Source organism: Aethalodelphis obliquidens, unplaced genomic scaffold (genome assembly GCF_003676395.1).
Source record: "Aethalodelphis obliquidens isolate GAN/ISIS:26980383/991018 unplaced genomic scaffold, ASM367639v1 scaffold4, whole genome shotgun sequence".
Classification (NCBI taxonomy): Eukaryota; Metazoa; Chordata; class Mammalia; order Artiodactyla; family Delphinidae; genus Aethalodelphis; species Aethalodelphis obliquidens.
In genome coordinates, this window is record NW_020837948.1 from 26,092,475 (window position 1) to 26,116,977 (window position 24,503).

At 45.8% G+C, this 24,503-nt stretch overlaps 1 protein-coding gene across 4 annotated transcripts in view; it reads right to left on the reverse strand.

Moving 5' to 3' along the window:
• The window catches only part of MCC (MCC regulator of Wnt signaling pathway), a 432,932-nt gene that overhangs the window by 76,072 nt on the left and 332,357 nt on the right, over positions 1-24,503 (reverse strand). For all 4 annotated transcript variants that reach the window (XM_027100123.1, XM_027100130.1, XM_027100138.1 and 1 more), the window contains one exon: positions 13,613-13,755. In XM_027100123.1, the coding sequence (XP_026955924.1) occupies positions 13,613-13,755 (143 nt within the window). The remainder of the gene's footprint in view (positions 1-13,612; positions 13,756-24,503) is intronic.

The following is a 24,503-nucleotide window of genomic DNA, read 5'->3' on the forward strand; positions in this document are numbered from 1 at the left end:
AAATATAAATACCACATCATTATATATTTAAGAGCCAGCAAGACTAGAAATAGACTGTCAACAGCAGCATGTTTTACATCCACCTTATGCTTTTTGTCCTCAGTATGGACCATGCCCTGAACTGCTGACAACAGGAGGACAATCTCCACTGCCGAAGCCCTCTGGAGATGGATGGCAGGTGCCCATCACCAACTCAAGACAAGGAGGTCCAGAGCCAGGTGCAGCACTCCTTAGTTCTCACACATGCTGATGAAACTATCTCCCGAGCACACTTAATTCCAGGTAACAAATGGAGAAGTTTCTCCAAAGGATCATTTACCTTGAGGTGCAGGGTTTCCTGGTACCCTGAGCTGCAGTTAACACACACCCCTGAATTATTTGGATTATTCCTGAGTGGGATGAGGAAGGAAGATGTCTCTATTCAGCCATTCATAAGGATTTCCCTAGCACGGCCCCACCTGATGCAATGATCACTCTGGACATGTCTGCTGAGGGGTCTTCACAGCAGGACTGGAGAGGTGCCACCAGGCTGTGTCCTGAGGATGTTGGGTTACAGGCAACAGGAGGCAAGTGTAGGGACCTGATCAGTCTTTCTTTCTCATTCTTTGATCAGTTGCTGAGCCCTGGCCTCAGGCTAGAAGCAGGGTACAGAGATGAGCATGAGCCTTTCAACTCTGAGAGGCTCACAGACGTACGTGGCAAAAGCCACAGTCCTCTCTCCCACTCCCCTGGGGAAAGTAACCACAGAGAGCATGATGCAAGTATAGGACGGAGCATCAGGAAGACGGAGGGGGGACTTCCCTGGTGGCGCAGTGCATAAGACTCCGCACTCCCAATGCAGGGGGCCCGGGTTCGATCCCTGGTCAGGGAACTAGATCCCACATGCGTGCCGCAACTAAGAGTTCACATGACACAACTAAGGAGCCCACGTGCCGTGACTAAGGAGCCCACGAGCTGCAAATAAGACCTGGTGCAACCAAATAAATAAATAAATAAAAAGGAAGATGGAGGAAGGCACTTAAATGAACATGCAGACTGCAAACAGCTCAGGAGCATGTTCTATTCATACCTAGGAGGGCTATGAATGCTTTCCTTGTCTTAGGAAGCCCAATGTGTATCACACAGGCTGGAGGATGAAGCCCACACACTCTTGCCTATTACCCACTGGTTTTACATAAGCCCCACCAGTAATCAGGTGCCCCCTGGCTGTCTTTTGTCAGTGTTCCCAGTTTGGGGCCTCACAGTAGGACAGGGTGGCCAGGCTGGCAGAAGCAGATATTCTGGGTCCCCTGTTGGTGCTGTCGCATAGCACCAATCGCTCACCACCACTCACCCCACCATCAACGCTACTCAATACAGGGTGGCCTTGTCTTTCAGTTGGTGCCACGTTCTTCTAAATATAGACTTTGAATAAATCCTCAGTTCCTTCCCTTGGCCTCCAATGCCCTGCACGGTATGGGCCCTGCCAGGCACTGGAGCTTCAACACTGAAGGCCAAGGTAGTTGGAGTCTTTATAAAAGACCCGAAGTTTAAGTTACGGGACCAGAGGAGCAAGATAAGCTCAGACAAGGGACCAAGAGTTCCAGAACAAACAGCAAGTGCCTCATTTATAAACCACAATGAAATATCATCTCAGGCCCATTAGGATGGCTACTATGTCAACAACAACAGAAAAGAGCAGGTATTGGTGAGGAAGTGGAGACACTGGGGTCCTTGTGCACTGTTGGTGGGAAGAGTAAAATGGTGCAGCTGCTTTGGAAAACAGTATGGCAGCTCCTCAAAAATTAAAAATAGAACTACCATGTGATCCAGCAATTCCACTGCTGGGTACATACCCAAAAGAATGGAAAGTAGGCCCGCAGACAGATCCTTGTATATCATGTCCATAATAGCCAAAAGATGGAAATAACCCGTGTCCATCGGCGAATGAATGGATGAACCAAGTGTGGTACATACATACATCAGAATGTTATTCAGCCTTAAAAAGGAAGGAAATTCTGACACGTGCTACAACATGGATGGAACTTAAGGATATTAAGCTAGGTGAAATAAGGCAGTTACTAAAAAAGACAAATACTGTATGATTCCACTTATATGAGCTATCTAAAGTAGTCAAATGCATAGGGGACAGAAAGTAGGAAGGTGGTTACCAGGGGCTGGAAGGAAGGGGGACGGGGCAGGTATTGTTTGACGGGTACAATTTCAGTTTTGCAAGATAAAGTAAGTTCTGGAGATCTGTTGCACAACAATGTGAATATAACTAACAGTACGGACCGGTACACTTAAAAATGGTTAAGATGGTAAATTTTATGTAATGCGTTTTTTACTACAATGAAAAAAAAAAAGGCTCTTCATTTAGGTGATGATCACAGTGACTCTGGTTTGATCAGCACTCTTGACACTTCAGAAAGGGCTTTCACATACATCATCAAGTTCCACCCCAGCAGGAAGGTGGTAAGCCTCGCTCCAAAGAGGAGGTATCTGAGACTCAAAGACACCCAGTTTCTCACCCACAGCTGCACAATGGGTGGGGGGCAGGGCTCGAAGTACAGTGTCACCCTTCTGTGTCCAGGGCTACCTTCACCACACTGCTCCAACCCCAAACAAGTACTGCTATGCGGACAAGAACAGGTCAGCTCAGCCAAGCCTGTGAGGGTACCTACTCATCGCCGCTGTTTCCCAGGAAAGGCAAGAGAGGACATATATCAGAATTAAAGGAGGAATGGTAACTGTGAGTGGACTCGGAAAAATTAACCATGTATAATGTAATTCTTAGAATAATTACTAGAAAAGAATGATGAAGAGGCATAGCCAGAAACCAATACATAAAATAAAATTCTAAAAACTATGCGGTTAACCCAAAAGAAGGAAGACAGGATGGACAGAAGAACAAAAAATTCAGAAGGGGCAAACAGAAAACAAATAGTAAACTGAGAGACCCACAATCAATCGATCATTAACTACATTAAATGTTCACAGACTCCCCAAAAGGAAGATACTGTCAGCATGGATTAAAGGCAAGACTGACACTACGGAGAGGATGGAAGTTATCAAAAACAACAACAAGAGGAAAGAACAAGTGTTGACAAGAATATGGAGAAACTGTAACCCTTGCACATTGTTGGTGGGAATGTAAAGTGGTGTAGCCACTGTAGAAAACAGTTTGGTGGTTCCCGAAAAAGTTAAACATAGAATTACCATATGACCCAGCAATTCCACTCCTAGGTACATGCTCCAAAACACTGAAAGCATAGACTCAAACAGATGCTTGTATGCCAATGTTTACAGCAGAATTATTCACAAGAGTCAAAAGATAGAAATAATCCAAGTATCTGTTGACAGATGAATGGATAAGCAAAATGTGATATAAACGCATGACAGAATATTATTCCACCTTAAAAAGGGACAGAATTCTGATACTGCTACAACATGGATGACCCCTGAAAACATTAGGCTAAGTGAAATAAGTCAGTTACAAAAGGACAAATATTATATGATTCCATTTATATTAGGTACCTGGAATAGGAAAATTCATAGAAAGTAGAAGAGGGACTTCCCTGGTGGCACAGTGGTTAAGAATCTGCCTGCCAATGCAGGGGACATGGGTTCGATCCCTGGTCCAGGAAGATCCCACATGCCGTGGAGCAGCTAAATCCATGTCACCACAACTACTAAGCCTGCGCTCTAGAGCTCGTGAACCACTACTGCACCCACATGCCACAACTACTGAAGCCTGTACGCCTAGAGCCCGTGCTCCACAACAACAGAAGCCACCACAATGAGAAGCCTGCGCACTGCAATGAAGAGTAGCCCCCGCTCACCGCAACTAGAGAAAGCCTGTGTACAGCAACGAAGACCCAACACAGCCAAAAATAAATAAATTAATTAAAAAAATAAAAATACAAAAAAAGAGAGAAGAGAGGTTACAGTAGATGGGCAAATGGGGCAATATCGTTTAATGAATACAGAATTCCTGTTTGGGAGGATAAGAAAACTCTGAAAATGGATATTGGTGATGGTTGCACAGCTCTGTGAATGTACGTAGTGCCACTGCACTGCACACTTGACATGGAACTCCGGTGTGAAGGGTCACACGAGGCAGACCCGCTGCGGCACCTCAGGCTATGCTGTGCTTTGTAAAGTAAAGCTAACGGCTCGGTTCCGTGTCCATGGGACAAAGAGGATGTCCTTTGCAGCAAATACTCATTATTCTACCAGAGGTTATAGTTTTATAAAAATGAATTTGAGGTAGCACATAGCAAGCAACCACAAATAAGGGAAAAACACAATGACTGGGACCAGGGAAAGGCTGAGGAAGCCAATGGAGGTGAACACAGCTGCTAGGGCTGACTCTTCTACTTAGTGCCGTGCTCCCTGGCAGCCAGGGCAGAAATGAATGCTCTCCCGTCAGAAAGGAGGAAGCATTCCAGTTGCACAAGGGACGCAATGTGTTTTTAACAGTTAGATGCTAGAAGAGTTTAGGTACCTGGGACTTCATGTGTGGTGTGAAGCGATGTGATTGTGAGTCCTTTCAGCCACAATTTCCCACATATGCAGATTTCATATGGTTTCTTCGGATACTAACTTTCAATTAAATTTAAGCTGTAGACCATTCAAGTACAACGTAAAGGGAATTCTGGGCAAGGCTAAGCTCACACAATCTTGGCACTCTGCCTTCCAGCTGTCTAATTTGCTGCAGAGATGAAACAGAGGATAAAAAAGAATAAATGGAAGGGACATCTCCCTTCAACGAGAGGATGGCAGGGTTTCAGAACCGGTGCAGCCTTTTTTAAAAAACATTTTTGAATTAATTGCCAGCATTTAAAAAATATTACAATTTACAGCTATTCCTGTAAAATTAGAAGGTCAGGAAATACCAGCTCTTCCCATGACAGCAGTGGGCAGAGTGGCCAGCAGCTGCCCCTTTGGACTCGTCAGGCTATGGTGCTCCACTGTTCTGCCTGCTTTCCTCACCCCATCTGCTGCCCACCGCTGTCAGAGTCTGCAGCACCTGCCTGGGTGGGCCATCTTTTCCAAACGCAACTTGCCCCAGTTAAGACTTCCAATAGCAGCTGGAGAAAAGACAGCTCAGGTTCTATTTTTCTAATGAGAACCCAGAGCCTTAGGTTTTTAGGTTGCTGTCTGAGGGAAGACCCAAGCACCTGGGAAATCTGGAAAGGAGGCCAGAGGACATTCATGGCTATGGAAATGACGCCTCACCAGCAGGCTTTCTTGGTTAAATACATACTAGTGGGCAAAGCTGGTTTTCCTCTTTCAGGATCAATTAGACCTATCCCCAGTGCTGTACACAAGAAACCATACCAGAGTTGGTTCATTTTGAATACGGTGTTAAAGGCTGACTCTACTTTTGTTGAACCCCCTGTGAGAACCCTAACCCAAATAGAAATATAGCTAAATAGGCTAGATGTTAGAAATATTCCCCTGGTCCTTTGATTCCAAGCAACGTGCATTTACCAGAATGAATCTGCTCCAAAATATGGTCCCAACTTCAAACGTACTTACTCCTGGGGCTCGGCATTCACTTCACGGTTAATGGTGATGTGTCTGCCTAGTTTGGAAGCCCCTCACTGTCTTTTCACAATGGTTCTTTTTAAAGCTTTGCCTTAAAATCTGCTCTTCCAGTAAGCCTTCCCCGATTACCTATAGTCTCGTATTTACTTCTTTCTTTGAGGCATCACATTCCCCATAATTACTTATTATCTGACACATGGACCCTACGAAGTCTGGCTCCGGGGAGCAGGGACTCTGTTCATCCATCCTTGTGTTCCTAGACGCTCACAACACTGGGCACGGAGTCGTACTCAATAAAGACCGCATGAGTTGAACGTGTAAAGGTAATGAAAGACTTTTTCTAAGCTAATTTTTAAAAGTATCAACTTTTGTTTTATTTTTTCAGTACGTGGGCCTCTCACTGTTGCGGCCTCTCCCGTTGCGGAGCACAGGCTCCGGACGCGCAGGCTCAGCGGCCATGGCTCACGGGCCCAGCCGCTCCGCGGCATGTGGGATCTTCCCGGACCGGGGCACGAACCCACGTCCCCTGCATCGGCAGGCGGACTCTCAACCACTGCGCCACCAGGGAAGCCCCAAAGTATCAAGTTTTGGTAGACTGCTCATTGACAAAGTATCATCAACTTGGAAAATGTGCTTGTGGCATGCGAATGTGGTCTGCAGAACCTCCTCTCACAAAAACAATGTCCACAGCGATGGGTGGGGCTGCAGTAACACTAGTGAGGTCCGTACTTTATTACCATTATAGACGAAATAGGCTTCCGGGGCTGGTCTGGGCAGCTAACACTCCTCTATGACACTGGTTTTAAGGAAAAAGATGTCATGAGTTCCAAACAACCCAAAAAACAATCCAATCTGAGAAGACATGGTCTGCTTAGAAAATAAAGGCTGCTTATCTTAGGAAAGGAGTGCATGAACCTAACAATCATGGCAGCTCATTCTGAGCAAACGTGGTGGATCAACGCCTTTCCATATGTATCTTAAACTCTAAGTCTCTTTTGGGTGCTGAAAGATTACCGAACAGTAGAGTTTGAGGGAAATATTTCAAAAGTACCACAAAGTGAAGTGGAGCCATAATCTTTCCCGCTCTCAAGCTTGGTTACTCTGTGAGGAAAGTTCTGGAATGATACTAGGTGGCCTCCTTGGCCACTCGGCCCTGCTAACATTCACAGACAGGCCTTGTTTGACCAGGCTCAGATCCCCGGGAGGAAGCGCACAGTCTCCTTAGAGAGCCCCCTGTGAGTCAATGTTCGAAACGTCTAAGCCTTCCCTGGGCTTGATTCTCAGGGATGGCCAACATCATGAACCTCCTGGGATAAATTAAGCTGCCCAGTTAAAGTAAGGAGAAGAAAAACGAAAGCAACACAGGGCTTGGGCTGTTCCACCGTCAAGTCAGGGTGCTAGTTTCAGTCCTGTCTAACTTTTCCAACCTGGGGACTGGTTTCTCAAAGTTTCAGAATCAGGTTACCAATGATCTGATTCTCCTCGAAAAATTCTCTGCTGGAATATAACTGCCTACTTAGTGCCTCATTCCTAACAAAAATCCAGTTTTCTCTGGACAGGCTGCCTTGCCGTTGTAACACTTCCCTCCCACTCTGCAGAAATCATTTTGAGAGAAGGCGGGACTGCTTTCCCTGCCCCGACCTCCCTTTGTCCCCACTGTGAGGGGCTGCTCGACACTTTGGAAGATTTCTCCTGAAGCCTTTAAGCCTCATGGGCCATTAAGCCAGGAAAATCTGGCTTCAACATTAAACATATTTCATAGTCACAGTCATGCCAAATAGCCAGGTTTCACGTGTAAATTCTTCCTTGGTTGTCCTCCAAAAACTACGCACAAGAAGGAAATCTCTATCTAAATGATCACACCAGCAAACATGGTATCATATGCTTCCTGTCCTCGCTGAGGGTTTAATAGTTCAGCATTGCTAAATTCCAAAAAATAAGAATTTCTCACCTAAAACCAGAAAAGATCTCAAAACACAGGAGCAGAACCCATCACAGCCTGCGCAAAAGCCCATCAGATCAGGGATTTTGTTTGGTTTACAGACAGTTGCTCCAGACAAGCTTTGCTGTTCCATGAACGGAGTTGGGAAGACAGCCTGCTAGAGGGAGTGCGCCCCACAAACGCTAACACGCATGACGCAACACTGAGCCCATCTCACACACATCTGTGCTCGGCTCTACTGCAACACCCAGAATGGTTTGATCTAAGGGTGTTGTTTCTAAGACGGAGATCTGCAAGATCTCAGTGAACAGCAAATACTCTGCTAGTAAGCCAGGTGCTGTAATCAGACAGCTGCTCCCTAAATTCTGCCACCAGTACTAGAGACCTCAAAGGAGGGCAGTAAGTAGAGCACACCATCCATAAGCATGCTTCACCGTTTAAGCAGGGGTGTGTAAAAGCAAAGCCCTCTATAGAAATACGGGCGGCAAAAGCAAAGACAACTGCTTAGCTGTGCGGTCTTGGACAAATGACTTGCCCTCTCTGAACTCTGTCATCCCAGTTTTACAGATGAGGAGAGTTACAGGGCCTCCTTCAAGGCTGAGGATTGAACATGAGGATGCATGTAAATGCTCAACACAAAGTCAGTGAACAAAGCATGTTAGTTATGATATGCAGCCTCCCTTTGAACTAGAACTCTCTGCCAAATTATGAAATAGAAATCCCAACTCATAATTCCTACCTTATCTTTGTCTACTTAATTACCTTTACTTTACAAACGATTATGTGACCAGGTTTGAACAGAGGTAATGCAATTTATTTTAAGATGCAGTGTGACACCACCGGGACCTTTCTGCTGTATATGACTGCTTAGGTAAGTCAAAACACTTTCTAAATTGCTGGTTTACCCCTCCAGGCTCTGAGGACCAACCACACCCTGGAGCCAGCTTATCGAGGGGGCAGCCAGGCTGTGATGAGTGGGGTTTGAAAACAAAAGAAAAGTGCGTTTTGATGAAGGGAATACTCCTGTTTTCTTAAGTGGAGATCGGCAAATATACTGCAGCAAACTCTGTATATAAAATCCAGCTCAAGAAAACCTCTGGGTTGCTAATGCAAGTTTGCAAATATAGCAGGCATAATGAAATGGCTGCTTTTTAATGATTTCCTGTGATGGTGTTTATAAATGGTAGCTTTTTTCCCTACTGAAGCAATTTAATAGGAAAATGGCACAGGAGTAAGAATATGCAGCCAATGAACACGCAGGGGCGGGGCTCAGCTGGGGCCTTCATCAGGTCCTCCTCCTTGCTGCCCGGGGGGCCTGCCCTCCACGGCGACCTGGCAGGTACCGGCTGTGCCCACAGCACTCTCCTCCTGCCCCCTGCTCTTTGCTTGCATCATTCCCACTTATCCCGCAGCTTTCTGTTTAGATGTGACTACTGGCCACGTCTTCTGATGCTCCCACTTGAGGTGTCGCTAGGGGTCCCTGCCCACCTCCTTTTGTGGTCCCACTGCCAGTCATTCCCTGTTTCCTTTGCATCCTCCAAAGAACCGTGAGCTCCAAGATGGTGTTCACTGTTCCTCACATATCTGGGAGCCTCCTACGAGCGGGCACTGTTACTTCGGTAAACAGGAGAGCCGAAGTCCCTGCCTGCATGGAACCTGCATTCTAGTGCAAGAGACTAATAAAGACTGGTGATACATATATAAGGAAATAAATGCAAACACGAAGTATCATTGGGTAGTGCTAAGTGCTGTGAAGAAAAATGAAGCAGGGACGGGAAAGGAGTACCTGCATTGTGAGAGTGAGTGACAGCACCAGGACTCTACCAGGGGGTTGGGAAAGGCCTGTGATGAGAGGACAGCTGACTGACATGCATCAGAGAGGCACGTGTGGATGCAGAAACCCTGAGGCCAGAGATGCTGGTCAGGTCTGAGGCACAGCAAGGAGGCCGGTGTGGCCAGAGCTGGGAAGAAAACAGGAGAGTTGGGGAGGGACTTCCCTGGTGGCGCAGTGGTTAAGAATCCACCTGTCAATGTAGGGGATGCAGGTTCGAGCCCTGGTCCGGGAAGATCCCACATGCCACGGAGCAACTAAGCCCGTGGGCCACAGCTACTGAGCCTGCGCTCTAGTGCCCACGAGCCACAACTACTGAGCCTGTGCACCTAGAGCCTGTGCTCCACAACAAGAGAAGCCACTGCAATGAGAAGCCCACCCACTGCAACTAGAGAAAGCCACGCGTGGCAACCCAAAGTAGCTAAAAATAAATAAATAAATAAATAAATAAATTTAAAAAAAAAAAAGGAAAGGGAGAGTTGGGGAGGATGAGGCCTGAGGCGGGTATGCCCAGGTTCTGGGGGCCCTAAAGGCCAGGGTAAGGAGCGGGGATGTCACTCTGGGGTGAGGGATTTGAGTGTGGGAGCAGAGTGATCTGATGGCAGGTTCTGAGTCTCACGTGCCCAGTCTCCAGCACAGCTCCCAGTGAGCTGCTGCATAGATGAATGAAGGCCTCCTATTGTGGACAGAGAACATACACAGGCATCGGGCAGAGAGGGTCCCTTCCCCCCCAGGAGCCCAGTCTTGTCAGGAATGATACTACCACCAGTTACAATAAACACGTATTTTTACTGAGGGAAAAGATGAAAATAAACAACCTGGGAAAACAAAGCCAGCTCACAGTGCAGACAAGCAGACACTGGCTCCTGTGTGGGGCGCCCCGGCTACAGATGCTCCCTCACAGCTGGAACCCTGAGACGCCCCGCAGTGAAGACGCCCTGCCCACTTGATTGGGGTTTGCCCTCCATTCCCCCAGCTTATTTGATTAAGAAATTTTGTTGGAGTGTGGGTCACTTGCTTCATTTCATAAAAAAACAATTTCAGAGAAATGAATGACATTCCTGTGTAGGAATGTAGGAATGTCTCTTTGCAGTGATCAGAAACTTCTCAGCTGCTGCTCTCACTCGTCTGACTGTCTAAGGCTGGAAGGCTGAGTCCAGAAGCTCGGGGCCACTAGGGTTAGAGATTCTGATGCTGGTATAGCTGAGCCCTTTGGACTTGGGCCCACGGCTGGGCTGATCGCAGGGGTCTGTGTGTGTTGTGACTTAAGGCCCAGGGTCTGGGTTCAGGTTAGTGTGAGGGAAGCCGTTTCAGCCTAAAGCGAAGGCCCCAGGCCTGGGAGGTATCCCTCCTCCTCAACCCATTTCTGTCTGGCTCAAGTATACTGGTATCAGTATACAGCTCTCAGTGACTTTGATGCAGCTAAATCCATCTTATCCGGCCTTAGCAGCAATCCATCCTGCTGACCCCTTCTTCCTTATTAGAGCCTTCTCTGCCCCACTGGCTGGTGGACAGGGCTGTCCTCGTTTCCTTCTTACAGCTTCAGCTGATTGAATGGTTGACGGATTGGGTGACTGCTTCACTCCTTCATTCAAACAAGTATCTCTGAACACGTACTATGTGCCAGGCCATGTGGTGGGCTCTGGAGAGAGACTACTAGATAAAACAAACACGCTTCTGCTCAGTGGGGTTTAGCGGGAGCATCAGTCAAGCAAAGAAATGCAAATACATTGCTTGAAATTTCAGTGTGATGTAAGAAGGAAACCAATGGGGCCTTGCACAGACTGGTGCTCACAAGATGCTTTTGGAGGAAGTGCATTTCAACTGAGACTGAAAAGCTGAGAGGTGCATCCCTGCTGTGAGCTGCTGCTGAGTTTCCTCTTCAGCGGGTGGCCCCCCAGGCTTGGTCTCCAGCTCTCTGCAGTTCTCGCTCTTCACACCGACTTCCATTGCTTCAGGAACTATCTGCAAACAGCCTGATGTCTCCCAACTGCTCTCTTCAGCCAGACCTTTATTGGCTTATTTACACCTACTGCCTTCCCAACATCTCCACCCAGATACCTCCAGATGCCTGAAACTTATGCCCAAACAAAACACAAGATCTCTACCCTACTCCACCCTCCCCCAAGTAAAACAAAATACAATTCAGAGCAAAACCACCTGGTCCTTTTTCCCTGCTTTCATATTGGCGATTGGCCCTACCGTCTATCCACTGTGCGAACGAGACACTTACGGGAGATCCCCACATGCCTACTTCCTCCTTCACCTTGTTACTGATCCTTTAGCAGATCTTGCCGACTTTCTATACTCATCTGCTTTTCCACACCTCAACTGCCACCACCCTAATCCTATAAACAATTTTGCCCACCTAGACTTTTGCAGTAGTTTTCTAGCTGGCCTCCCCAATTCACTCTTTTTTTTTTTTTGCGGTACGCGGGCCTCTCACTGTTGTGGCCTCTCCCGGTGCGGAGCACAGGCTCCGGACACGCAGGCTCAGCAGCCATGGCTCACGGGCCCAGCTGCTCTGTGGCATGTGGGATCTTCCCGGACCGGGGCACGAACCCGTGTCCCCTGCATCGGCAGGTGGACTCTCAACCACTGCGCCACCAGGGAAGCCCACCCATTCACTCTTGATCCACTGATTCTTTCTCTTCACCACAGAGTAATTGATTCAAAATGCAAATTTGATCATTTCATTCCCCCGACCCCCAACTATTAAAATCATTCAGTGGTTTCTTGTGGGTCTTTGAATAAAGGTCAGACTCTCTAACATGGTCTATAAGATCTTGCACCATCTGACTCCTGCCTACCTCTCCAAGCCTCCATCTCACATCTCTGTGCCCTCCACACAGGATGACCTTTTCTCACGGCCTTGAATACATCTCTCCCTTCTCCCCTGAATGCCGTTTCCTCTTTTATGTACTCAATTCCTACTTATCCTCAGATCTCAGCTCAAATGTTACTTCCTAGAGGAAGCTATCCTGGAAATCCTAAACTGAATCCCTTTGACACACTGTCACGGTACTATGTTCTTGGTGTTATAGCACGTACATAGGTTGATAATTAAACATAAGTGTTTAATATTTGATTAAAGTCTCTCTCCCCAACGAAATTTTGAGTTCTATTGTAAATCGTACTATACTTTCTCTTCCTTCTCCTCGTTCTTTTCCCATCACTGCCCTGTGCATGAACATTTCCTAAGATATAGTGCCTCTCCCCATTTTGACTCCACACCCTTTCAACCATAGGGATCTCCTTACCTTATAACTTCAAAGCCTTTATCCTCAACCCCAATCTCTCCAGAGATCTAGTTAAGCATCTCCAAGTAGACCTGAGGTTTTGCAACCTTTCGACTGCAACCCATAGTTGGCACATTTCACTTGGCAACTTACAACACACAAACTTCCAACAAATATGCTTCATGAAACAATACTGTCATTGTTTTTTTCCTATTTGATTTCATTTAAAAAACATTTTATTTTTTCATATAATTTCAAGACCCATTAATGGGCCACAATCTGTAGTTTAAAACATACCATACCAACACACTGTGCCACGTATTTCCACATGGACATTTCTCTACAACCTCAGACATAATATATCTGTTTCCCGACTCATTGCTCAACCAAGCTTCCTTACTAAGGAACATAATCATTCTCTTAGTCATTCAGGATGAACATGTTAGTCATTTTGGATTCCTCCTTACCCCAAAGTTGCTGAAACCTATTGGTTCTTCCACTGTGGTATGTCGCTACTTACTCCACCCTTTCCATTCCTGCCATCTCAGTTCAGATTTTACTGTAACTTGGAACACTGCCACAGCCTTTTTTTTTTTTTTTTTTTGCAGTAAGCGGGCCTCTCACTGTTGTGGCCTCTCCCGTTGCGGAGCACAGGCTCCGGACGTGCAGGCTCAGCGGCCATGGCTCACGGGCCCAGCTGCACTGCAGCATGTGGGATCTCCCCGGACCAGGGCACGAACCCGCGTCCCCTGCATCGGCAGATGGACTCTCAACCACTGCGCCAGCAGGGAAGCCCTGCCACAGCCTTTTTAACTGGTTCCCTACTACCAGAATTTTCAAGCAGAAGGTGACATACATTTGAATCACAAGGCAGAAAGGGAATTCAGCTCTTTGGTTCCATTTTGACCAACAAAGAAGTATGTCAAGACCTGAAATGGATGTGTCTTCATCTACTCAATAAGCTCCTTGACTAATTAAATTTTAATTCAGGCTGCCTTATGTTTCTAAAGTTCCTGTTACAATCCAGAAACCGAACTCCAGCCTTGCGGTAATGGCAGGCAGACTCACCCATGTCCGCAGTGACCATGGTGGACTGGTTTTCAGGGATGGAGACAGAGGTCTGGTCTTGGTCCACACTGCGAGAGTCCTCATTGACCTCGTGCTGACTCTGGCTGAGTTCTGATCGCAGTTCTGAGTACTCATCCTCCTCCCTGAGGGCAAAAAAAGGAAGTCAGCCTCCACTGACAGAGACGTAAGACAAATCCCTAGAGAATATGTCTTTTAAGGACAAGATAAAGACACTCAGAAAGAAACCAGACAGGTCTTCTCTCTGGGCCACATGCATCAGGATTCCTCTCAGACCAAATAGATGGGTACATCTACGGTCAGCGTTTGAAACTGAAAGTTTGCTTCTGTGTCAACATCCGTACCTATACACCAAACAAGGTTCATCTACCAGCCTACCAGAAACTTTTCCCTTTCAAAGATTTCCTCAAGAAATTAGATTTCTTCACCCCCTCAAATTCCGAGGTGAAAAAGAACTGAGACTACTAGCACTGAGGCCACGGTGGGGAGAAGTATCAAAAGTCTGGTGAATAGGAGTGGCTCAGATCATCACCAGCAGGGTCCCACTGGTGGGTTTCCTTCTGGGAAGAGGACATAAGGAGTATTGAGGCTGCAGCGACTAGAAAACCAGCACCTCATCTGTGCAGATCAAAACCAATGCTCCGAGAAGTATATATGGGTCAGCATGTCTGAGAAATATCACACTTAGTTTCTCTAAAGGAAGTAAATGGAGTTAGGGGATAGGAAAGGAGGATGGGGTGAGGAGAAGAATGAAATCAGTGAGTGAGAGAATACCACACAATGGTCTATTTCCTCCAATTTGCATTTGCTAGCAGGAAGACAACATTGAAATGCAGCCGTGTTTCATCTGCACAAGCACACCCCACTGCCTTCTCAGCCTCTCATGGAGCCCTCACAACCTCTGGTCTCTGAATTAGCTATGGGCAAGCTAAGAAAACTCAAAATTGTAATATCTATTTCAAAGCACACGCAGACCTTCTCCCCACACCACCACAAACACCACACACATGCTGGAGACAGAAATGGACAGAGCAAAAATTAGCCCTCTTTGAAGCATTTATTTTGCAAGTAAGCCAGAAAAGAAAACTGTCAAGGGATTTAACTCTGAGGTTGGAAAGTCCACAGGTGTACCTGCTCAGCCCCAGGGGGAGGCTGTCTGTGAAGAAAGGAAGGAAGAGAAGAAATTCTCTCAACCTGGCATTCACTTCAAGTTGCTGACAACCGGGCGTGGGGTGGGCAGAATGTCCACAGTTTTGGGTGGACCAAGATGGTGAGTGGTATTCATTGGAACTTGGGGAAGAGGCAACTGCCATTTGAAGCTGGGGAGACACATCTGTATTAGAGAAACGGGAAAAACTCTCTAGAGTTCTTGGTTCTCTCAAGAAATCAACATCCTCTCAGGGAAGGAATTCAGCTGAGCCCCTGCTTTATAAAGTGTTTCTAATAAGAGCCACACAGAGATCTGCGAAGACTTTAAACAGATATAAAACCCCCAGACAGTCAAAATATGAATCAGAATGGGAGTGGTGAAGGCAAAAAATATAGGTTAACGTTCTATGAATAGGTTAAATTATTAGACATCTGCAAAGTCAACAATAATTAGGTTTAGGAAAGAAAACAATTAAAAAGTATTCTTAAGAGTCACCTTTTTGGTCTAGAGGGTAACTGTGCCCTGATACATCAGCTCTCCTTTCAATCAGCAGTTAAAACCCTGATTTTAGTTAAGGGGAGATTTTGTGTATGATGAATAAATTCTTTGTTGCATGGCCAATGTAATCAGCTTCAGCTTGGCTGGGACTGTTTTCCAGCCAAAAAAGCCAGATAAATGCTGCCGCTGTATCTCTGGTATAAATGGCATTTGAAAAATCTTTCATAGCCACCTTCAACCCTCCTGGCTTGGCAGGTCCCAAAACATACAGTGCCTGCCAAATCTCCTGCTTTGTAAAAATTACTTTCTTAGGATGGATTTTATAAAGGAGTGAATAGGGAAGGGGTGGGAGAAGGAAGCTGTTGAGGGAAACATTCCTTACTGAGGTCAGAGCACAGACTGAAGAATGATACCACACTAGAAATGTCACCTTAGGCAGAAGGCTTTCAGTGTCATGAAATGCAAACTAAGGATCCTCATTCAAGGTATTGGATTGAGCACCAAAACAAGGATAGGATGGTAAAAAGCAAACAGATGCTGTCTTCTGGGAGTCAAATATGTGCAGAACAAATTCTAACCTAAGAAGGATGCTCTGGGCGGACACAGGAGGAGCATCTGGGGCTGCAGGTGTGCAGTGACCAGGGAAGACTTCCCGGATGAAGCAGCACTGAAGATGAGTCTAAAGGCAAGCAGGTTTTAGATAGGTCACGAGGGTGCAAGGGCACACGCAGAGACTCAGAGGGGCCCGTGAACGTGAACATGGACATGTGGAGCTTGGGACAGAGGTTCGGGATAGCTGAAACCAAAATGGGGTGCAGGATGGAACCATGAGGCTGGAGGAGCACTCAGGCCACTTGCTGAGCGGGCAATTTTGATCAGAAGGAGAATTGATTGTATTGAAGGAGGCAAATAATCAGGGTTAGATGGCAGAAATAAAGGGAAAAAAATGTGTGAAATCGAGGAATTCAGAGGAAGGAGTAAGTACTGCTGAGAACTTTCATGGAAACAGATAAAATAAGCAGCAGGGATGTGCAGATGGTCTGTGTTTTTGACCTCACAGGGAGAGGCTGAGGTGAGCACATACCACCCATGGTTCAGGTTCCCCCTTATGGTAATCATAATGAAGGTTACAGTGCAAAACAACACAAGCAAACAACGTAAACAGTAGAGGTAGAAAGCAACCTTGTGAGAAGATCGCGTGCATTTCTGTGTCCCAAAAATGAGGCATTAAAAGGTTAAACTGGGGCTTCCCTGGCGGCGCAGTGGTTGGGGGTCTGCCTGCCGATGCAGGGGGTGCGGGTTCGTGCCCCGGTCCAGGAGGATCCCGCATGCCCCGGAGCGGCTGGGCCCGTGAGCCATGGCCACTGGGCCTGAGCGTCCGGAGCCTGTGCTCCGCAACGGGAGAGGCCACAACAGTGAGAGGCTCGCATACCGCAAAAAAAAAAAAAAAAAGGTTAAACTGAACCTAACATGAGAAAATTTGTGCAACCCTGTTTCTCCAGCGGACTTGGTAAAAAGTCTTGGAGTTGCGTATCTTCGTCATCTCCTGAACATCCTTATCGGCATCGTTCCTGAAAGGAGATTGGAATCTGGGACTGGAAAGTGACAAAAGCCAATGGTCTCCGGGCCCTTTGTAAGTCGACAGTCAATCTGGGACTGCAGCATTTGCAGAAGACTGATGCTGGGGGTTCTCTCTCTACTGTTTTATTCAGAAGCATTGGTCCATCCAGAGAAATGGAACAAGAAGTCAGAAACACCCTGCTGATCCATGGAAGTTTTACAAAGGCAAGAATTTGAGATGTGTTTTTAAGGCTGCTCTGCACAGCAAGGCGTCACCTAGCTGGGCAGGGTGTCTAGCAAATGACACAGCACCTGCATCTCAAAGTGACTTTATTGTTTGCTTCCTTCCATGGTGTATATGGTAACTCTTGGTAAGTGACACCTTATTTCTTTGGGGAAAAAAATGCCTCCCCCAAGAACACTAACTGCTAATGCCGGTGATGAAAAGGAAGAAAATATGAAAAGGTCCAAGAAGTGATCAATTTAAGTCAAAAAAAACAGAAGCTCTGATAAAGTAATAAATATTGCTAATTGTATGCTACTGTGGCAGTTTCCTAATTATGGAATTACAAAGTTCTCAGGTGTTTTTCTTCGGAACATAAAGGATCATCTCACAGGATTCTAAATGTACATTATTTCATTTACTTCGAAGCATCTGTGAAGCGCTTCCACGTTGCTTAGTTTCAAGTTGCAATGATTAATGCTCGCTACTAGCTTAACAACAAAAAAACCCAAAAACGCTCCTAAGGGGGCAGGGATTAGATTGTACACACACCTACGTAACTAGCAGAGGCAGACAAGTCACAGACTGGCAGACTGGAAGGGATCTTGGTGATCACCTAAGACAGGATCAATACCTTTGTTTTACAGATAAGACCACTGAAGCTTCCAGAGGCTAAGCGACTTACCTAAGACTATACAACCAGTTAGCAGCACAGCCTAATTCTTAAATCTAGTTACCAACAAAACAATAATATGATGGCCTAAAGAAAAGATTTCTTTTTTTTTTTTTTTAAAGATTCTTTCTCTTTATTAGCTAGGGGTGAAATGATCTAATTAGAAAAGGAAAAAGTCAATGAAAGTATAATTCTTATCATGCTTTCCAGACCTTGAGCTGAAGTATTATGGAATCAGCAGCAGTTGATAAAAATATTAACTTCAGTAGCAGTCTCTATACCTGTTTTATTTTGGGGTGCACATCCATGCCTTGTCACTGGATTGGAATGACTGATGAACAAGACCCAGTAGAACATCTGCCTACCTTGGTAACTGTCAGTCAACTATGTCCAGCTAGCCCAGTCTACCTGAGTGTGTGGTCTGTCTTCTGAAACACATTCTGTCTCTCTTGCAATTAAAGGCCGACTTGCCCTGAAATGGTCATCATTCTTTTAAAGAAGATTTTTTTTTTTTTTTTTTTTTTGCGGTACACGGGCCTCTCACTGTTGTGGCCTCTCCCGTTGCGGAGCACAGGCTCTGGACACACAGGCTCCGCAGCCATGGCTCACGGGCCCAGACGCTCCGCGGCATGTGGGATCTTCCCGAACCGGGGCACAAACCCATGTCCCCTGCATCAGCAGGTGGACTCTCAACCACTGCACCACCAGGGAAGCCCGAACAAAGATTTTTTTAGATACAAGGAGGAAAGGTATTCCTTTCAGTTCTCTTAGAGGATCTATAGCAGGAAATAAGTGATGAGTAAATACTTCTTATTTTTCCATATAGTACAGAGGAAGTTCAGAATCTTACGGTGAATAACTGAACAAATGGGACTCTGAAATGCTCTCCTATGGATATAATAATCCATCCTTGTCATCAATGAGTACCAGTTTTAACAAGGTCTGATGTAAGATTCATATTCAAAAACTTCAAACAGTGAACAAGGTTGGAATATGTACCACATAGGAAGACAGAGAGAGAAAGAAAGCTACCTTATCTTCCTGGGTTTTATTTTTTGTTTCATTATATTCTACTCTTTAGGCCAGAAGTTAATCAGAACAACATGTTTTACTGGGAAAGAAAGAGGTTTTGGTTACACTGTTTGAGATGCAGCAACATGAAGATGGACAGACAGATGTACCACACAGGCCCAAGTGTGGGCCTGAAGATCAGGAGAAAGGGCGGGCGCGTAGCATCGGCATGAGATTTTAGCGAATGGATTATGTTAGAGTACAAGGAGGCTTTGGATGCTATCTCAGTCACTAAATGAGGAGCATTGTGCAGACAAAGAAGCAGAAAGGTCAAGTGCCAATGTCAATGTGACACAAATAGGAGAGGTCAGTGCTTTAGGACTGCAGCCATCCTGGTGAAAGGCGTGGGGGAGAGCCCAGGGTAAGAGCCAAGGCTGAAGATGGATCTTAGGGACAGAGGAGAAGATGTAGGACATGAAGGGTCATGGTGGTTTGAGAAGAGTACACCAGTTGGGAAGGAGGATTTAGGATTAAATGTTGCAAAAATGGGCCAGAAACAAGAAAAAGGTCACCGGATTTTTCAGTTAAGAAATCATTGGTGATTTTCAAAAAAGTGTCTTAGCTTATGCTGCTGTAACAAAGTACCACAGACAAGCTTAAACAACAGGAATTTATTTTCTCATAGTTTTAGACTTTGGTCGGCAATCCAAAATCAAGGTGCCAGCATGGTTGGTTTCTGGTAAGGGCTCTCTTCCTGGCTTACAGATGGTTGCCTTCTCACTGCGTCCTCACACGGCAGGGAGAGAGCTGGAGAGCAAGCAAGCTCTTTCCCGTCTCTCTCTTTTTTTTTTTTTTTGCGGTACGAGGGCCTCTCACTGTTGTGGCCTCTCCCATTGCAGAGCACAGGCTCCGGACGCGCAGGCTCAGCGGCCATGGCTCACGGTCCCAGCCGCTCTGCGGCATGTGGGATCCTCCCGGACCGGGGCATGATACCGCATCCCCTGCATCGGCAGGCGGACTCTCAACCACTGCGCCACCAGGGAAGCCCTGCCATCTCTTTTTATAAGAACACTCACTAATCCTATCATGTGGTCCCCATCCTCATGACCTCGACTAAACCGAATGACCTCCCAAAGGGCCCCATCTCCAAACGCTGTCATATCTAGGGGTTCACCATGTGAACTGGAGGTGGGGGGCACAATTCAGTACATAGCAGAGGGAGCTTTGGCAAACTGTTGGGGTCAGAAGCCAGACAGCTGTGGGCTAACAAGCAAATGGGAAATGAAGTAGAAATCATGAACTACTCATGAGAGTTGGCAGTGAAAGGTGGATGTTATGAGAGCAGCTTTTGGGAAAAGAAAATAATCTCCTTGGGAAACAAAAGATCTCATGTTTAATTTGCTTAGACATCTTTTTTCCTCCCCCAGATCCAAAGTGAGCTACTGACGTATTTTTCCATTTTACCCATCCCATTATAGAATCCCCCCAAGTCAGATGAGCGTTAAAAAAAAAGCCACAACAAACAGGTGAAAAAGCACATATTACAAAACAGTGTGCGCTATGTGATCCAATTTGTTTAAAATATTCATGAATAAAAAATTTTTAGAAGGCCATAAATACAAACTGTTCAGTGTTTATTCCAAGCAGATGAGATTTAGGACACATTAGGCAGGGTTCAGTTAGGAAAACAAACTCTTCTGGGTGTTTCAAGTAGGATTTAATTTAGGTAGTTGCGTGCTTACAAAACCATCGGAAGGAAGGACTAGAGAAGAGAAGGGTGGGTGGAGGCCACCCGGGGCCGTCAGAATTGCCATCAGAGCTGTGGTCCCCTCCAGGATGAGGAAATTGCTGCTGCCTTCACACCTGCCCACAGCTCCAGGGTCAGGCCAGTCAATGCAGGACCTCAGGTTCACTAAAGCCTGTATGTCAGCTGCCACCATTATGGCCTGAGGGACGATGGCTCCCACCTCCTTTCAGCCTTCCAGATGCAGGTGAATGCATCTCACTGGCAGAACCAAAACTGCATCCCAGAGCCCAGCTGTTAAGGGAGTTTGGGAAGTAGTCCCCAGGGTCAATCTTCTTTGATTTGGGAGCGAGTAGAGAGAAGGGGTGGGAATGGTACCAGGTGCCAGACAACATCCTTCATGCTGTCTACAGTACTGTCTACAACATCCATCCACACTACTGTCTTTGGCTACTTGACAACCATACACATCCTCCCACACGTACTTAAATTTCCAAATTGCAATAGCAATGACATCAAGCTTCTGTAACTATCCCTCGTTCAAATGTAAATGTACTCACCTTCTCATCAAAATGGGAGACCCAAAGTCCCATCGGTAATTATATCCATTGTTAGGTGAGCCTTCCTCTTCTAGTTTAATGACAAATTCACCTAGGTATCACGTAGCCTAACTATTAAATGCTAAGCTTCACCGATACCAACTCACCTTATATAAGAGGAGAAAGTAAGAGAATAAAAAGGAAATGGCATATATACATAAAAAAGCAAGAAATTATGCAGTCTAGTCATCCTGGAGACTCCGTGATCAATTAGCCGTTATCAAAAATCTCTACGGGTCGAATCATTTTGATTCCTACTGCAGCCCTGTGGACCAGTACAAGAGACAAGCCCACACCGACTCCAGCAGTGAAGTGGCATCAAAGACCCCATTTTAATGACGTCAGCTCCCACCCAACATCCCGACTCCCACGGCCTCCGGACTCCTATGTTATACTAGGGAAGTTCTGGCAGTTCAACATTATTTAATGTAATCCTCCAATGACTCTAGTTTTCATTTAATCAAACTGCTGGAGCTAACACACTACATCCAGAATGTCCGACAGGAACAGTTGTATCAATAAATTCACCATCAGTCGAACACTATATCCCTCCCTCCCTGGTCTAGAACACTTAGGCCCTAATCCTATACATATTCTTCTCAAGTTTCTGTGAATATAAATGAATAAAATCTTATAAATCTCTTACATATTTTAACTGTATCTTCCAAGGTTGGAGTCTCTACTTATTCCCCTGGGGCATGATTGAATTTGGCTACTTTTAGGGCTAAAGATAAAGAGAAATGGAGTAGCCGGTGAGGTATGAATGTATCTGGTACCCTCTACCTGGGATCAGATTGCTACAGTCTCCAAGCAAGGTAGGACTAACTTTATCAGACTGGGAGTGGGACTGCTTCTGCAGGAGGGGAAATTCAGTGGCATTTGCAGGCTCTAGGCATTTTGATTCATTTGAATCTATCCAAATGTGTCCATTTAAATTCTCACCACTTCATCTTTTCCTATCAGTGCTTAACCTTTAACCTAAGGGATCTGATGTGGCTTTGAATTCAACTTATGTTGGAATTCAGCAACCTGCAGTGTCTGATTCTTGACTACAGGAGCCCTGTGGCTATAAAAGATGGGAGAGTCTTCTAGGGCAGTCACAGAAGGTCCCTGGTTCTCTGATTGTGACCTGAGAAAAAAAATTTAAACTATGAGACTGTCATATCTTTTTCTTATGTAATTCAGTATGGCTTAAATGTGGATATATCATAAACCATTCCCTTATTGATGATTTTTCAGCTTTTCCAATAAATTCTTAATTCAGGCCCGGACTGAAGTGACAAGAAAGTCTGTAAGGTGCCAGGAATGTACCTGATTAGCATGACAATTCTCTATAGCCTGGATATGCCAGGGCAGTTAGAGTTCGTCCAAGGCATCTGGCTCCTCCTGCACTGGGTCTATTATCGCATCTCAGGACCTGAGAGCAAACCAATTTCCTGGAGTGATGGAGGCTGGGAGATACCTTGGCTACTAGAGCTCAGAGGACAAGAAGAGCCTTGCCTTACTGGTCCACATGTCTGCTAGTCTTCCAGCCTTGCAGGGAGTCCCCACCTCGAGGAGGGGCTAGCACATTTACATAATGAAAACTGGCAGAATTTAATGTGACATCTGTACAGATGCAATCTTCCTTTAAATAAAAGGCACCGATAAATGTTTATGCTCAAGAAGCTCACTGCAGACAAAGTGAGAGAGTGGCATGGACATATATACACTACCAAACGTAAAACAGATAGCTAGTGGGAAGTAGCCGCATAGCACAGGGAGATCAGCTCAGTGGTTTGTGACCACCTAGAGGGGTGGGATAGGGAGGGTGGGAGGGAGGGAGACGCAAGAGGGAAGAGATATGGAGACATAGGTATATGTATAACTGATTCACTTTGTTACAAAGCAGAAACTAACACACCACTGTAAAGCAATTATACTCCAATAAAGGTGTTAAAAAAAAAAAAAGAAGCTCACTGTATTTTAACATGAAGGAGTTTGGCCATTATATTCAATTTAAACATCCTGAAATTGAGTTTTCTAGGTGATGCGTGATGCATTTTTTCACAACTCACTGAGTCCATTTGCCTTCACCTTCTCAAGTGTTTAAAAGTGCAGCATGTTTTAATGGAAATTACAAATTTGCCAGTGTACTCTGTCAGCCTCCTTAAAGTCTGCTATAATCATTTCTTTGGGCTGAAAATTCTTCTCTGCTCTTCTAACCTACAATCACTCTGAAGACCAGTATACAATTTAAAAGGCTTGAGGTTCTAAACTGGAATATGAGATGTATCGTGTGCCTCCAATTCAGTGCAAATTTTTCCACAACTTTGCCCTGAAACAGAGGCCCACCAGTACTCTCATCAAGTAGCCCCATCATCACTGTAACTCTCAGAGCTGGAACAAAATGCATCCAAAGTTTCTTCTAACCCAGGACTTGTAGAGGGAGAGTTTAAAGAAGCTGCCTCTAAAACTGTTTTAATTGAGGTCTATACAAACAGGCAGAGTACAAAGCACTCTTTCTCCATAAAAGTTGATGCTAACCCTTTGTTTTCCTGAGGGCTATTCCCTCAGCATGGGCAGGAAGATAAACGTTCTCTTCCTTGGCTCAGTAAGTCACTTAAGGCAAACCCCTCTTGTGGACAGCAGGGCAGACACACCAACTAAGTGCTGTGTGCAGGAGACTTAGGGGCCAGCTGATTGATGAGCAAGGAAGGAAGAATCCCCAACAATCACTTTTATGGAAAGAAAACTGAGTAAAGGCAGAGCTACTGTGGGTTCTAACTCCATCTCTATCTGCCCTCTCTTAAGGGTAACTTCAAAGTAGTCACTTAACATTTTTAAGCCCCAGCTTTTCCACCAATAACGTGATAGATCCAATCTCGCTCCTCCCCAACTGCCCGCCTTAGGAGTTTGTACGAGGCTCTGTCAATGTTGGTGAGTCAACTTCAAGTGAGCTCAAAATTTTTTTAGATTATCTAGACGCATATGTGATGTTTAGTTAAAAGCCACGTTCATAAATCTCTCAAAATCCCCAAGGGATGCACTGAGTTTGTATATTTAGAACAGACCTGGTGAATAAAAGGGCTGGTAGGGGGCTTCCCTGGTGGCGCAGTGGTTGAGAGTCCGCCTGCCGATGCAGGGGACGCGGGTTCGTGCCCCGGTCCGGGAAGATCCCACATGCCACGGAGCGGCTGGGCCCGTGAGCCATGGCCGCCGAGCCTGCGTGTCCGGAGCCTGTGCTCCGCAACGGGAGAGGCCGCAGCAGTGAGAAGCCCGCATACCGCAAAAAAAAAAAAAAAAAAAAAAAAAAGGGCTGGTAGGGATGCTGGTCTCTAAGACAGAAGAGGCTCCATTTACAACCTGTTGATAAAGCATCTCACTCAGCCTCCCCTCATCAGTCAACTGAGGATTACAACTCCCACCCTGTTTA